We start from the raw sequence: 15145 nt of genomic DNA on the forward strand, positions 1-15145 counted from the left end.
TGCCACAAATCGCAATGCCTAAGCACTTGTCTGATGCCTCAACCACCTGAAGCAAGGCAAGACCATGTCGAGTACGAAAAATTTTTGGATTTACCGCCCAAAATTTGTTCGTACTCGACTAAAATACTAAAGTACAGGGCTCTGTACGGCCTAATATGTTGTTTGTATGCTTTGTCTACATAGTCATAGAGTAATTCGCCTGAGGTTGGTTACGTATTCTATGTACTCTGTGATGATATTAAGATTATTTACTCAGTATAGCTAGAACTCAGAACAGAGCCGTAAAGCCAGTAAAAAAAAAAGCAAACATGGACTTCAACTTTGACCATAGAGGAATTAGAAAATGGAGATGCATCGCACTCAAATTCACGAACAAAATTGTCTGTCGTTTTTTGAGGGGGACGAGGTAAACTCATACATCGAAAATATTTTACACCATTAAAAATATTCTATGTCCATACAATACACACACGCGTAATTTTTACACAGAGTAACAAACACATTGCTTAGACTATCCACAGATTAAATATATAGAATATTCGATTACTGATCGATTGTTGACTGTTTAGTCAAAAGAATCGATTTGATAAAATTAAGGTTTAAATGAAATGTTACTCCATCTTTTACTAAACTACAAGTTTTTGGCCGTTTTTTTATGCCATTTAACTACACAAACCGGCATTTTTAGGGAGCTCTTTACACGACGAAAACGATTACAACAATAAAACATCGATTCTATCGCAACAGTTTTTATAAACGCGTTAGATCACAGATTTTTGATCTTTGCCAGAGGGGTAACGGTTTGCGAGACAGGTCCTGTTATTTAAATGGTCTAAGACTTTGACTCACTAAGGTATGGCTGTACGGTGTAATACCTTTGCCATTTCACTGCGTAAAAGAATAAAGAAAAAAAAAATTACTCAACATTTGACAGCTTGACGTCTAGTGTTTTTGATTGTCAAATGTCAATGTCATCATCCATCAACACAACAAGAACAACAATTTGATTACAAATCTTATCAATTTTACTATATTTCTCATTATTTCTTTTGACTTTGTTTCAAAGAGCTCTGTGTTTTGACCTTTGAGTTTCAATTAGAAAAATCGAAACTCGTATCATACACCGATACGATTCCATTCCGTAATAATTGTTCATTTACTCAAGTTTTAAAATGTAAATTGTATTGAAGTGCCTAAATAAAAAGCTAATTTTGTGTATGAAGTGTAAATACTTATTTATAAAATAATCAGCAACATATTATATGTCCTCCGCTATTAGTACTAGTTAGTTTACAGTCTTTTCAGAGTTTATCAGTGTTTTAACAAAAAAAAGTTGTAAAATATGGTTCTATTAGAAAAGGAATGGTACATAGAAGCGCCGTGGGGAAGACTATGTAGTAAGTATTGAATCAAATCAAATTAATATAAAAAAGTAGGATTTTATAGCTCTGGTGCAGTTGGTAATTATGGTCTCTCATTTATTTATTACTTCTTTTTTTTTTAAATTTTTAACAATATAAGTATAAAATACAAAACATTATTAAAAATTTATAAAAAAAATTCACCCTCCCGCTGCGGGACATTTGAGTGCCCAAGCAACCGGTGGTCAGGGCTCCAGAGTGAGGAACCTCCTCACAATACGCGTCGTCTCAAGATTCACTGCCTTTTGTATCCGACTCTTGATCCAACAGTTAAGCGAAAGCTTCTAAAGGTGTTGTTCGAAGCTTTTCACTATAAGACCATTGACTGAAACAACTATCGGAACAATAATAGTTGACTCAACATTCCACATGGCGGTAATCTCGTGAGCAAGGTCCAAGTATTTTGATACTTTTCCTTTTTGGCTTTAACCAGATTGTGCAGTTGGTAATTATTATTATCACTTATTATTAAATGGGATGTGATGAGGGCCAGGGATAAGGGGTTTTTTTGATTGCTTTTGAAACAAAGCAAAGGTTTTGGCGCCCCAAAATTACGGCGCCTGTGTGCATTGCATACTTTGCACATATGGTAGCGGGGGATAAATCCCTGGATGTGATAGCCCAGTGGATATGACCACTGCCTTCGATTCGGAGGCAGAGGTCATAAGAATTTGTGGATAAAATATAGCCTATATCATTCTGATAGGTAGCTTCCCAACAGTGAAAGAACTTTTTCAAATCAGTCTAGTAGCTTTGGAGCCTATTTAAGCAAATTATCTTGCCTCTTTATAATGTTAGTATAGACTAGCCAATGTCCTGCAGTTTCACCAGCATAGTTTCAGTTGATAGATGTCTCTTGTTCATTTGCCAATACATTACAGTAATTTTAAATAGGGAAGAATAAAAATTATTATAATGTTTTCCTTCTTATCATTTCATGAATTCCTTGTACAATAATTGTACGTTCAATGTGGATTTTTCCTCATAATTCTATGTTTCGTAAGCATTTATGAGTAACTGTGTGCCATATTTGCACTTGCATGGAGTGTGTGGGTTTTTTTTTCGCTGACAACTTAGACTTGTCCTTAGAGACGGGGCACACGATGCGTTGTTGTGCTGCATTTCATTTTTTTTTTTATTTTTTACAACTTAGCACTTGACTACAATCTCACCTGATGATATAATGTAAGTGATTATGCAATCTAAGATGGAAGTGGGCTAACTTGTTAGGAGGAGGATGAAAATCCACACTCCTTTTGGTTTCTACACGGCATCATACCGGATCGCTAAATTGCTTGGTAGTACATTTCTACCGGTAGGGTGGTAAGTAGCCAAAGCCTCCCATCAGCCAGACCTGGACCAATTAAGAAAATCTCAATCGGCCTAGCCCGAGATCGAACCCAGGACCTCTGTGTTGTAAATCCATCGTGCATACCACTGCACCACAAAGGCCGTGAAGTTATACATGCCGATATAGTAGAATTTCTTCAGCAACAATTTATTAAAAGGCCTGAAGCTTTCGGCAGAGTCCATTTAATTCAACCAAATTTTGCATTCAGATAAAATTTTGGTAGTAGCACAAAAAATCTAATATAGGCACAATACACTGTTCTTATCTCACTGTTGTTAGGTGATAGTCTTTAGCACACTGATAAATTACATAGATAAAACTCATTTTATTAGATAACATTATATTATTTTGGCTGCCTTATTGGTTCAATGGTATGCCTATTTGGTTTGGGATTAGGAGGTCCTGGGTTAAGCTTTACAATACTGACCATTGTGGCTGGTGGGAGGCTTTGGTTGTGGCTAATTACCACCCTATCAGTAAAAACATACCACCAAGTGATCATATCATATCATACTGGCCTGCTCGGCCCCCCCATTATATAAGCCTATTATTGCGATCAAGTGGCAATTTTTACGATTGTGAATATTACAACAAAACTACATAAATTATATATTTTTTAAAATTGTTATCTTTATTTCAGTTTTATAAAATTTTACTACATAAATTAACGGTTTGTCGTTAAAATAACGTGACCGACTACTTGCTGCTACCTACCATTAATGCCATTTACCTAAAATGAGGATATTTATGTAATTTCTTTGAAAAAACAATGACATATGGTTGCAAAAGAATGGGGATGATGACTAGGTTTGAATATATTGATTTTTATGATACATTCGGGTAAATATAGTCAATTTTAACTAATTTATACATACAAAGCAAAGATTGACTGGATAATTGCAAAATAAATGAGATTAGTAAATTTCAAAATCTGTTAAAAATTTTTTAACGTAATTAGATGAAAATTCATACAGTTTTAGCTTCCTTACATTAAATGTGACATTTTTCAATAGATGAACTATAAACATAAACGCACAAATAACAAAGATATTAGTAATTTTGTTTGAACGCCCATACAAATCTAACGATCAGCGAGCCAACGACGTCACTAGTTCGTGCCATTTTGTATGGAGCGTTATTCAGGGATCTGCGGCAGCGCCGCAAATCTGACTCTTTAAATCCCTGTAGCTCCGAAAGTAATGATCGCAGATATCCTGTTACTTTTAGAAAATTGCTTTTCTATAAGCATAATCTTAATTTATATACAATTTAAAAACTGTCATCATCCCTATTACAAATCAATGCAAAATTAGTAGATTGTTATACAAGGGGCTAAAAACACCATTATATACGAGGTATTTTTACCGAGTGTATAATGAATGGGTTTAGCCCCGCATGTAACACTATACTTTTCACTACGATTACGAGAAAATAAAATAATTCAGGACAGTATTCAATGTTAAAGTTGCTCGCAACTCAATAAAAAACAAATGAAAAAATAATGTGCATACTACAGACCAGAACATTTAGTTCACGTTAATTCACGTTAACCTCGGTGTTGTGTTTTTTATTTTTTTTTATTCTTTACAAGTTAGCCCTTGACTACAATCTCACCTGATGTTAAGTGATGATGCAGTCTAAGATGGAAGCGGGCTAACTTGTTAGGAGGAGGATGAAAATCTACACCCCTTTCGGTTTTTACACGGCATCGTACCGGAACGCTAAATCACTTGGCGGTACGTCTTTGCCGGTAGGGTGGTAACTAGCCACGGCCGAAGCCTCCCACCAGCCAGACCTGGACAAATTAAGAAAATCTCAATCTGCCCAGCCGGGGATCGAACCCAGGACCTCCGTTTTGTAAATCCACCGCGCATACCACTGCGCCACGGAGGCCGTCATAGTGTCGGACTCATCGTGAGGGGTGGTGGTTCGATTCCCGCCCCGTTGGTCTATTTTCGTACCTACTTCTAATAATCTTTCCTGACTATGATGATGATGATGATGATGATGACGATGACGATGACGATGATGATGATGATGATGATGATGATGTTCCAGTCATAGCATGGGGCGACTGCTGCGACCCCCCGGTGCTGGTCTGCCACGGCGCGAAGGACTCGGCGGCGAGCTTCAGACCGCTTATTAAACTGTTGCCGAAGAAATTCTACTATATCGGTATGTATTAATAAATAAATTCAAGAAATACACCTGAAAAGAAAAATGACGGAATTATTTAAATTATTCTTCCGCTAGCTGATGCCGCGCGGTTTCACCCGCGTGGTTCTAGTTCCCGTAGGAATATGAGGATGATATATAGCCTATAACCTTCTTCGATAATTGGGCTATCTATCACTGAAAGAATTTTTCAAATTGGACCAGTAGTTCCTGAGATTAGCGCGTTCAATCAAACAAATAAAAATATAGGGTAGGGGTAGGGTAGGAGTAGGGGCAGGGGTAGGATAGGGGTAGTTGAAAGTTTACATCGATTTTTACGCGGACGAATTCGCGTGCGTCCGCTAGTAAATAATAAATAAATGAGTTTTTCCTGGTGTTCCAGGTCTGGAGCTGCCAGGCAACGGTCGCTCGGACCGCATGCCAGGCGGCCTGATGCTGGGTCTGCACGACCTGGTGTACAGCCTGCAGGTGCTCGTCAAACACTTCCGCTGGGACAGCTTCGTGTACCTCGGACACTCCATGGGCTGCTCCCTAGGTGACGTCACTACATGGCTTTCTATAGCTTGGCAACTTCGTAGTGTAGTGATGAATGAAAAACCCACGACCGATGCACTTCACTTCCCCGCACGCACGATTTCACACCTGCGCAGTATTCAAGATATAGTAATAAACGTATTTCTAAAAACGGTTTAGAAGATAATAATAATATTTTTTTGTTTATAATTTTTTTTATAGTGTTTTGTATTTTTATATTTACAATGTTGAAATTTGAAAATAAAAGGACAGATAAATAAATTCTACTAATATTATGGGAAAATGCGAAAGTTTGTATGGGTGTTTGGATGTTTGTTACTCTTTAACACCGCTACTACTGAAGCGATTTAGTTGAAATTTGGAATGGAAATAGATTTTACTCTGGATTGACACATAGGCTACTTTTTATCCCGAAAAAATCCATGGTTTCCCGAGATTTGCGAAAACTGATGATTTTGATGATATGAATGTTTGTTACTCTTTCACGCCTCGACTACTGAACCTTAGCTGAAATTTGGTATTAAGATATATTATAGCCTGGATTAACACATCCATGGTTCCCGAGGGATTTGTGAAAAACTAAATACCACGCGAACGAAGTCGCGGGCATCCGCTAGTATTAGTATATGTTGAATGGTATTTTATCGTTTGTTCCAGGTTACATTTACAACATATCATATCCGGGTAAGATCAGCAAGATCATACAGCTGGACCCCATCACCATGGGGTTTGCGGTGCCCGCAGACAGGTTCCCCCTCTGGTAGGTACACTACTTATATGTTAGCAGTCTCATCACTCATCATCACCATCAACAGCCGATGGACGTCCACTGCTGGAAATAACCAACACTGCGCTTTCCGGTGCGGGGTCGCCATTCCAGCACCTTGGGACCCCAACGTACTTCGGCTCTTCGAAGTGCCCCGCCCATTGGCACAGCTTCACAACTCGCTGAGCTATGTAAGTGGCTTTGGTTCGTCTGCTGATCTCCTCATTTGTGTGTGATTTCATGTCTCATCATCATCAACCCATTCGGCTCACTGCTGAGTCTCCTCTCAGAATGAGAGGGGTTAGACCAACAGTCCACCACGCTGGCTCAATGCAGATTGGCAGACTTCACACACGCAGAGAATTAAGAAAATTCTCTGGTATGCAGGTTTCCTCACGATGTTTTCCTTCAACGTTTGGGACACGTGTTATTTAATTTCTTAAAATGCACACAACTGAAAAGGAGGTGCATGCCACCAGACCGGATTCGAACCCACACCCTCTGGAACCGGAGAAAGAGGTCATATCCACTGGGCTATCACGGCTTATAATATTAGTGTGATATTATTACTTAACGTTTCGAAAGTGCTTGTAAAGTAAGCCTAAATGAAATAATTGAATCATGACTTTGATAATATAGCAAAAGTAAGATAGGATAATGATTAATGATGATTATTATTAAAAAATATATTTAATTAACTAGCGACCTGCCCCGTCTTCGCACGGGTGCTACCTAGATAGTATCTACTAGATACTAGATACCAGCGGCGAAGTGTCCATACAGGTTGATTCCCGACGGGTTACCTTTTATAAATCCATACATACATATTCATTATTGTAATAAATATGTATGGTTGTATGAGAAACCGCAGTTTGTATCTTACGGTATGAATTTCCTTTTCTTTGGGACGGCTTACCTTCGTCAAAATTCCATCCTTCGCCATTGCTAGATACTAATGTATACTTCTATACTATTAATATTATAAAGCTGAAGAGTTTGCTTGAACGCGCTAATCTCAGGAACTACTGGTCCCATTTGAAAAATTCTTTCAGTGTTAGATAGCCCATTTATCGAGCAAGGCTATTTATTATCCCCGTACTCCTACGGGAACAGGAACCACGTGGGTGAAACCGCGCGGCGTCAGCTAGTATTATGATAAGTCTATCTATCTATCTTTTTTGTTTGTAAGAGTAGATATACTTCCAGGTTGGTCCCATTTCACTTTCATGAAAATCTGTTCAGTAATTTTGTGTTAAAATAAAATTCACTGAAATACGTCTTTGAAGTCGATTCCATTTTTATGTTAAAAAGATTATTATTTATATGTAATGGCGATGAGCTAAGGCAGGGTTTCTCAAAGTGGGGTACGCGAACCCCTAGGCTTTCGCCTTTTGACGGCAGGGGGTTCGCGACAAGATTTACGCAATGGTGGCTTGATAACTGGTACAGAGTTAAAATAGGGATGATGACAGTTTTTTAAATTGTATATAAATTAAGAGTATACGTTAAGAGCAAAGCAATTTTGTAAAAGTATCAGGGTATCTGCGATCATTACTTTCGGAGCTACAGGGATTTAAAGGGTCAGATTTGCGGCGCTGCCGCGGATCCCTGATATTCTGTGTTCATTAGTTACTAAGGTGTTTGCTGTTACTTGGAATTTTTAACACAATTTTAACCCTGTTAATTTTTAACACAATATTAACCCTGTTAATTTTTAACACAATTTTAACCCTGTTAATTTTTAACACAATTTTAACCCTGTTAATTTTTAACACAATTTTAGCCCTGTTAATTTCTAACACAATTTTAACCCTGTTAATTTTTAACACAATTTTAACCCTGTTAATTTTTAACACAATTTTAACCCTGTTAATTTTTAACACTGTTTTAACCCTGTTAAATTTAAACACTATTTTAACCATGTTAATTTTTAACACAATTTTAACCCTGTTAATTTTTAACACTGTTTTAACCCTGTTAAATTTAAACCCTGAACACAGCCCCCCCCCAAAAAAAATGAATTGGACTGTTGAAAATAATGTTTTTATTTGAATAAAAGAAACCCTGATCCAAGGCCTTAATGCTCAATATTTTATTTTCAGGTACAAAATGGCGATCGCCAGGTATTTTGAAAACTACGAACGTTACAACAGAAGTAACAACGACAAACGCACATACACTAGAGAGGAGGTCAGTGAAACTAGTCATAACTAATGTTATCGCCGCGTTGCAACGACTTGCGGTACGGACGGCTTCAGTGTGCTCGTGGCGTTCGGGCCGTCCACATCTCTTGTTGTGTAATTCTTTATAGGTTACTTGGGATAGGCGGGGAGAGTGACTTGAGTGAAAAAGGGGAGTGTTTCTTAACAGTTAAAGGTACCTTTAACCCTACACACATCGTTCGCAAGTGCGTGCCTTCACTCAAGGTCATTCTCTGCCATTCTAGGGTCACAGTTTGATTTGTTAATTAAGTTGTCCTGACAAATGTTGTGAATCATAACCTTTGTTCGACATTAGTTTTCTTATTTTTGTAATCACTTCTGAGTCTGCTAAAAAAATCATCATCATTATCAAAATCGTAATGATCATCATCATTATCAGCACAGACGTCTATGTGTTTATAATTTATTTATTTATATACATGAAACATTACAGTTTCCCAATTCGTTCTCGAGCAATCAGAAATATAATTACAACAATAAATCTTAAATTACAAAATGAATATTAAACAATCAAAATAATATAAAAATAATAAATTCAAGTTGAAACAAATTAAAAATTAAGAATAAATTAACATTAACCAAGTCAAATAAATTAAAATTCAACAATTCAAATTAATTAATAACAATAGTCAATCTCTGCCTCGCGCGCACGACTTTACAACCGCGCAGCCCTTTCCCCCGTCGCCCGCATATCATGGGCAAAAATTACACACACACACACACACGAAAGCTGCCTTTTTATTGACAAAAACTCTCATTAATGCTACTTACTACTTAATTAATAACAATAGTCAAGAATTAGAATACACAAAAGACATAACAATAAAAATTAACTACTCAAAAAACAAAACTAAAAATATATATACATAAAATCTATTCTAGTAACAATTGAATTTTATTTACAAGCTGAACTTAATATAATGGATACATTATATTAAGTCCGGGTCAACGTTGCATTGGCCGGTGGACATCCCCCTTGATATAAAACACTTTTCATCCATTAAACAGATGGGTGAAGGTCGTTTCTAACACGGATCTTGTATGTGTATATTGCAGGCAATAGACAAGATAATGAAGCGCAGAGGCTTCACCGAAGAAGTGGCGGTCGAGACTCTGGTCAGAGTGACGGAGCCGGCGGGGGATGGACTCATACGGTAAGTGTAAACGGGTTTTTAACTGGACTGCTCGCTCACTTGATGGTGAGTGACAAAAGTAACCGGCCAAGTGCGAGTCGGAAACGTACTCGGAGGTTGTCGTACCGTTTTCTGTCATGATCATCATCATCATCAACCCATATTCTCTCATAGTCTCACTGATGAGCTCGAGTCTCCTCTCAGAATGAGAGGGTTTTGGCCAATAGTCCACCACGCTGGCCCAATGCGGATTGGCAGACTTCACACACGTAATTTTTTACGGAATTAGAAAAAATAAAACAAAGTATGCAGGTTTTCTCACGATGTTTTCCTTCACCATAAAGTTTGCATCTTTCTATACAACGTTTTAAATTACTTTTTAAGATATTAATTTGCATTGTATATTTTGACATTTCATTGCTGACAACTGTAATTTTTGACATAAGTAATTTTAATTAGTGAATGCTGTAATTAGCTGGGCAATAACTTAGTATATTAATATAAATTATTGACATGTGACATTGTATCAGCTGTTGGCTTTCCTTAAATAAATAATTTTTGATAATATTTTTCAGTTTCACATTCGACGAGCGCGTAAACCTGGTGACTTATCCGCCGATGTCGCCGGAATACCTCAGGAAACTGTTCACTGAAATGACCATACCTATTCTGACCATCATAGCCGAGGAGTCCAAGAACAGAAACCGCTACAAAGACGTGCCGTTTGTATTCGACGAGGATTCGTTTCCCAACAAGAATCACAGATGGCGCGCATTGCCCGGCGGACATGACCTGCATGCCAACAATGCGGACATTGTAGCGACGATTGTTGCTCCGTTTTTGTTGCACGGTGTTGCTGGTTTGGACAACAAATCTAAGTTATAGACCGTTGTGTATCATCATTATCATCATCATCATCATCTTCATCATCATCATTATCAGCTATAATTTTTTTTTTAATTAATTTTGTACCAATATTAGTAACACACAAAAGTAAAAAGAAAAACACTGGACAAGGAAACACTTATCTCTGTAAGAGATCTCTGCCAGTGGCAGTGGGAGAGATGATAACCAAAAAAAAGTGAGGAAACATTATCATTCTGAGCGGCCTCCGTGGCGCAGTAGTATGCGCAGTGGACTTACAAGACAGAGGTCCTGGATTCGATCCCGGCTGGGCTGATTGAGGTTTTCTTAATTGGTTCAGGTTTGACTGATGGGAGACTTCCGCCGTGGCTAGTCACCACCCTACCGACAAAGACGTACCGCCAAGCGATTTAGCGTACCCGTACGATGTCATGTATTAACCGAAAGGGGTGTGGATTATCATCCTACTCCTAACAAGTTAGCCCGCTTTCATATTAAATTGCATCATCACTTACCATCAGCTGAGATTGTAGTCAAGGGCTAACTTGAACAGAATAAAAAAAAATGCCGTTTGGCGTCCATTATGTCTAAAAGACAATAATATTATAGGGAGAAACACAATATTGAATAAAACCCTATCAAGTTTTACAATTTCCGCCAAGAATGTGATCAATTAACCCATGAGTGTCAGAAATTAGAAAATGTAAGCAATGCCCGATGCTTTATGTAAATAACTTTTTCCAAATCGTCATTATCATTGATTTATTCATTTATGTTAATTAACTTATTGGTTAAAATTTTGAGTTCACATATTTACTTTTCAAAAGGAGATGGTCCATTTCAGATCCACTCTTGTACCCCGTATCATTAAAATTTAAAAAATACAGGATATTTGTTATAATCTAAATAAGTGAATAAATGTAACTAAATAAAAAGAAATAAATGAAAATTAAAACCCAAGTTTTTGAGTTGTAACAAGATGGCGCCATTAAAGCAACTATGACATGACATTTGACAGCAAACGTCAAAACGACTATTGCGTTGAAAACGTCATCTATCCGCCATTGTTACCCTTACTAGTGTTGCATTTCTTGGGAGAGAATTAACATTAATTCGAAAGAATTACAGTAAATTCGTAGATTTGTAAAATCGAAAATGGTTAAAAAAATTATTTTCTTTTATTTTCGCCAGGGTACAATGACTGATCCTGGACTCCATACAATTTTGGACCATCTCCCTTGTTCGTAACACTCCCAATGGTCGGCGCGGGCCGGGAGGGGGGTATTGATGCCTCGTGCGCACGACTTCATACCCGCGCAGTCCTACCCTCTGCCCCGCGCGCACGACTTCACAACCGCGCAGCCCTTTCCCCCGTCGCCCGCATATCATGGGCAAAAATTACACACACACACACACACACACACACACACTCACACTATACAAATTAGAGTAAGCCTTTTTATTGACAAAAACTCTCATTTATGCTACAGAGTTTATCACAAGAGTTGACAAAATAATGTAAAGAACTTTGTCTCTGCCCTGACAGCAGAAGACTTTTTTAAATTTATTGTTTTATTATTATATTTTATAATTTTATACCAATAAGTAAATGATTTTTGTTGTGGTTTTAAATAATAGTGAATTTAAAAATATATTATAGTTATAAGTAGGTGTAGGTAAGTAAGTTTGGGGACCAAAAATTAAAATATCTGTTTAATACATTGTATGTCATCAGCATCAACCCATATTCGGCTCACTGCTGAGCTCGAGTCTCCTCTCAGAATGAGAGGGATTAGGCCAATAGTCCACCACGCTGGCCCAATGCGGATTGGCAGACTTCACACACGCAGAGAATTGAGAAAGTTCTCTAGTATGCAGGTTTCCTCACGATGTTTTTCCTTCACCGTTTGAGCCTCACCCCTCCGAACCGATGGCAGAGGTCATATCCACTGGCTACCACGTCACTCAAAGTATGAATCAAAACCTTAGATTAAACCAAACCACCAAAACAAACGAAAGTTCTTTACATGACGCTCTGTATTATATAGGCCATTGATTGCGAAAGTGGTCCAGGTTTATGGAAGACTTGGCGGGGGTCTACGTTGTCGTGACCAAAATGGGGGGTTCACGATTTGTAAGCGAGGATTCACGATGTGGTTTCATACCTACATAATGAGGAGTTTTCTAAAAAAAATAGGTAATTGTCAAGTGATTACTTCCTTGTGCTATGAGTACAAAGTAAAGTTGGCTGAAATAACCGTTTGCCTGGACAATTTTACTTTTTGTCATTCACTCACTGCACAATCAATTAAGTAATCAATTCTCACTATTTTTATTTAACTGTTGACTCGTGGTGGTTGTCGATTCAGCTGCAACGAAAATTTCTATAAATATAATCCCATTTTCCAGAACCAGTGAAATTTTAAAGTGGTCTATGAGAAAAAATGTTTGGGAACCTCTGATATACACGGGATTCGAATCTAGGACATCGCGACCGACCCACAGCTATCCATTGTATTGTACCGACGTCGCTGAGTTGAGTCTACAAATATATAGTTGAGTATTTGGTATACAGAGATGCATTTGTTAATAATATTTATTGTTTTTTAATGGTGAGAGTTATTTTATAAAATGTTTTACATGAAATATATTATTTATTTATACTATATACTAAACTAGTTTTATTTAATTTATTCTTACTTACCTCGCACTACCTCGGCACGCCTGGCATGCGTCAACATATCTAATGACGAGAGAGACTGGTGTCTGGTGGACTGACAGGCTTCGGCCGTAGCTATAGGCTAGTCACCACCTTACGGGCTAAGATATACCGCCAAGCGATTTACCGTTCCGGTACGTAGAAACCGTCAGAGGCCGCTTCCATTTTAGACTGCATCGTCACTTAACATCAGCCTCTCTAACCAAGTGGCACGTCGATTCTTTTTCTACGATCGCTAACGCTTCGAAAACTAGAAAAATGTATGGGAATGACAGAAATTGATCACGTGACCTGTCGATAGCAAATGTCATTCGCAAACATTATTCTAGTTTTCGAAGCGTTAGCGATCGTAGACAGAGAATCGACGTACCACTTGACTACAGGGGCTGGGCTCAGAAACTACTGAACCGATATTGAAAAATTCTATCACTGTTTGTACTATTCTACATGTATGCTACATCCCCGGTGCTATTTATATTAATATTATAAATGCAGAACTAAGTCTTGTCTGTCTGTCTGTTATCTTTTCGCGGCTGAAGGGCTGAACCGATAAAAATGAATTTTGGTATTATGATAAATGGGAATTTTCTTTTAATGTTTGTTACCTCATATAACTTCGACATTTCTTAACAATTTTTTTTGTTTGAAAGAGTATACCCAGATCTGTCCTATTTAAGTTTCATGAAAATCGGTTCAGTAATTTTGTGTTAAAATGAAAATAATGCCCATACTGTGGCGCTATCGTTCATAATGCTAGGACACACTAAAAACAGAAAAATAAAATCTTTTTAACAAAATAATTGAACAGACTTCAAAATCACAAAAATAACTTCGTATGTGGTACCTTCTGATCACTTTGAAGGCGGTGCCAACACAGTAATGCATTAACTAAAGCCAATTAAAACAAAATTTTACGATTTCTCCGGGATAAAAAGTATTGATGTGTTCTGAAGAACATTGTCAGAAAATAAATAACAGAGAGAATAATAATTTAAATTTTATTAAACAGACACAAAAAGTTTGTTCATAACAGTGTTACATACAATCTACATATACTCCTATGCAAAAGAAATTCGTATTAGTTATACTAAAAACCACAGAAAGTAGTATATTAAAGCTAACGCATTAGCAATGAGCAAACGCAACGTATCCTCATATATGAAAATTCTATGTTTGGAAATGTGTATTGATACTCGGATTAAGTGGGATATGACCTCTGCCTCCGATTCCGGAGGGTGTGGGTTCGAATCCCATCCGGGTCATGCACCTCCAACTATTCAGTTTTGTGCGTTATAAGAAATTAAATACCACGAGTCTCAAACGGTGAAGGAAAACATCGTGAGGAAACCTGCATATCAGAGAATTTTCTTAATTCTCTACGTGTCTGAAGTCATTAGGCCAGCGTGGTGGACTATTGGCCTAACCCCTCTCATTTTGAGAGGAGACTCGAGCTCAGCAGTGAGCTGAATATAGGTTGGTAATGATGATTATGTCACCATGTGTTTCATTCCAAATCCTCGAACCCTAGTTCAGAATAATCAGAATCAGAATAAAAAAATTTAATAAAAAAAATACAACAGACTTCAAAATCACAAAAATGTTTCTACTATACTAAAAACAGTTCGTAACAATACTATATCAGTGTTCCTTTGCACTAATCAAGTTAAGTAAAGTTTACTCTATATGATCTCTAATAATGTCCATTTTCTTTTAATATAAATTCGATTATATCGAAAAAACAAAAGATCGCCTGTGACAAATGGAACTTTTCGAAATAAATCTTCATAACTGTATCGATAAAAAAATAACAAGTAATTCTATAGAATAAACCACATTCAACTCAACATTAAGGCAATTAAGTTTTTTTTTAAACACTAAAAACATATTTTTCTTATATTGCGGTGAACTAATAAAGAATAAATAAATAAATAAACATTTCTTTTTAAGTCAACATCTTTTC

General features: G+C 37.2%; 1 protein-coding gene across 1 annotated transcript; it reads left to right on the forward strand.

The window, feature by feature from the left end:
• Positions 1-959: 959 nt before the first annotated feature.
• Positions 960-13132, forward strand: LOC112056684 (serine hydrolase-like protein 2). Its single transcript, XM_052889935.1, has 7 exons — positions 960-1397; positions 4831-4947; positions 5330-5482; positions 6139-6241; positions 8350-8437; positions 9526-9623; positions 10178-13132. Exons 1-7 carry the CDS (start codon positions 1343-1345, stop codon positions 10485-10487), a joined length of 924 nt encoding a protein of 307 aa, XP_052745895.1. The 5' UTR covers positions 960-1342; the 3' UTR covers positions 10488-13132.
• Positions 13133-15145: the final 2013 nt, after the last annotated feature.

The sequence above is a fragment of the Bicyclus anynana genome, chromosome 26 (assembly GCF_947172395.1).
Source record: "Bicyclus anynana chromosome 26, ilBicAnyn1.1, whole genome shotgun sequence".
NCBI classification, from domain to species: domain Eukaryota; kingdom Metazoa; phylum Arthropoda; class Insecta; order Lepidoptera; family Nymphalidae; genus Bicyclus; species Bicyclus anynana.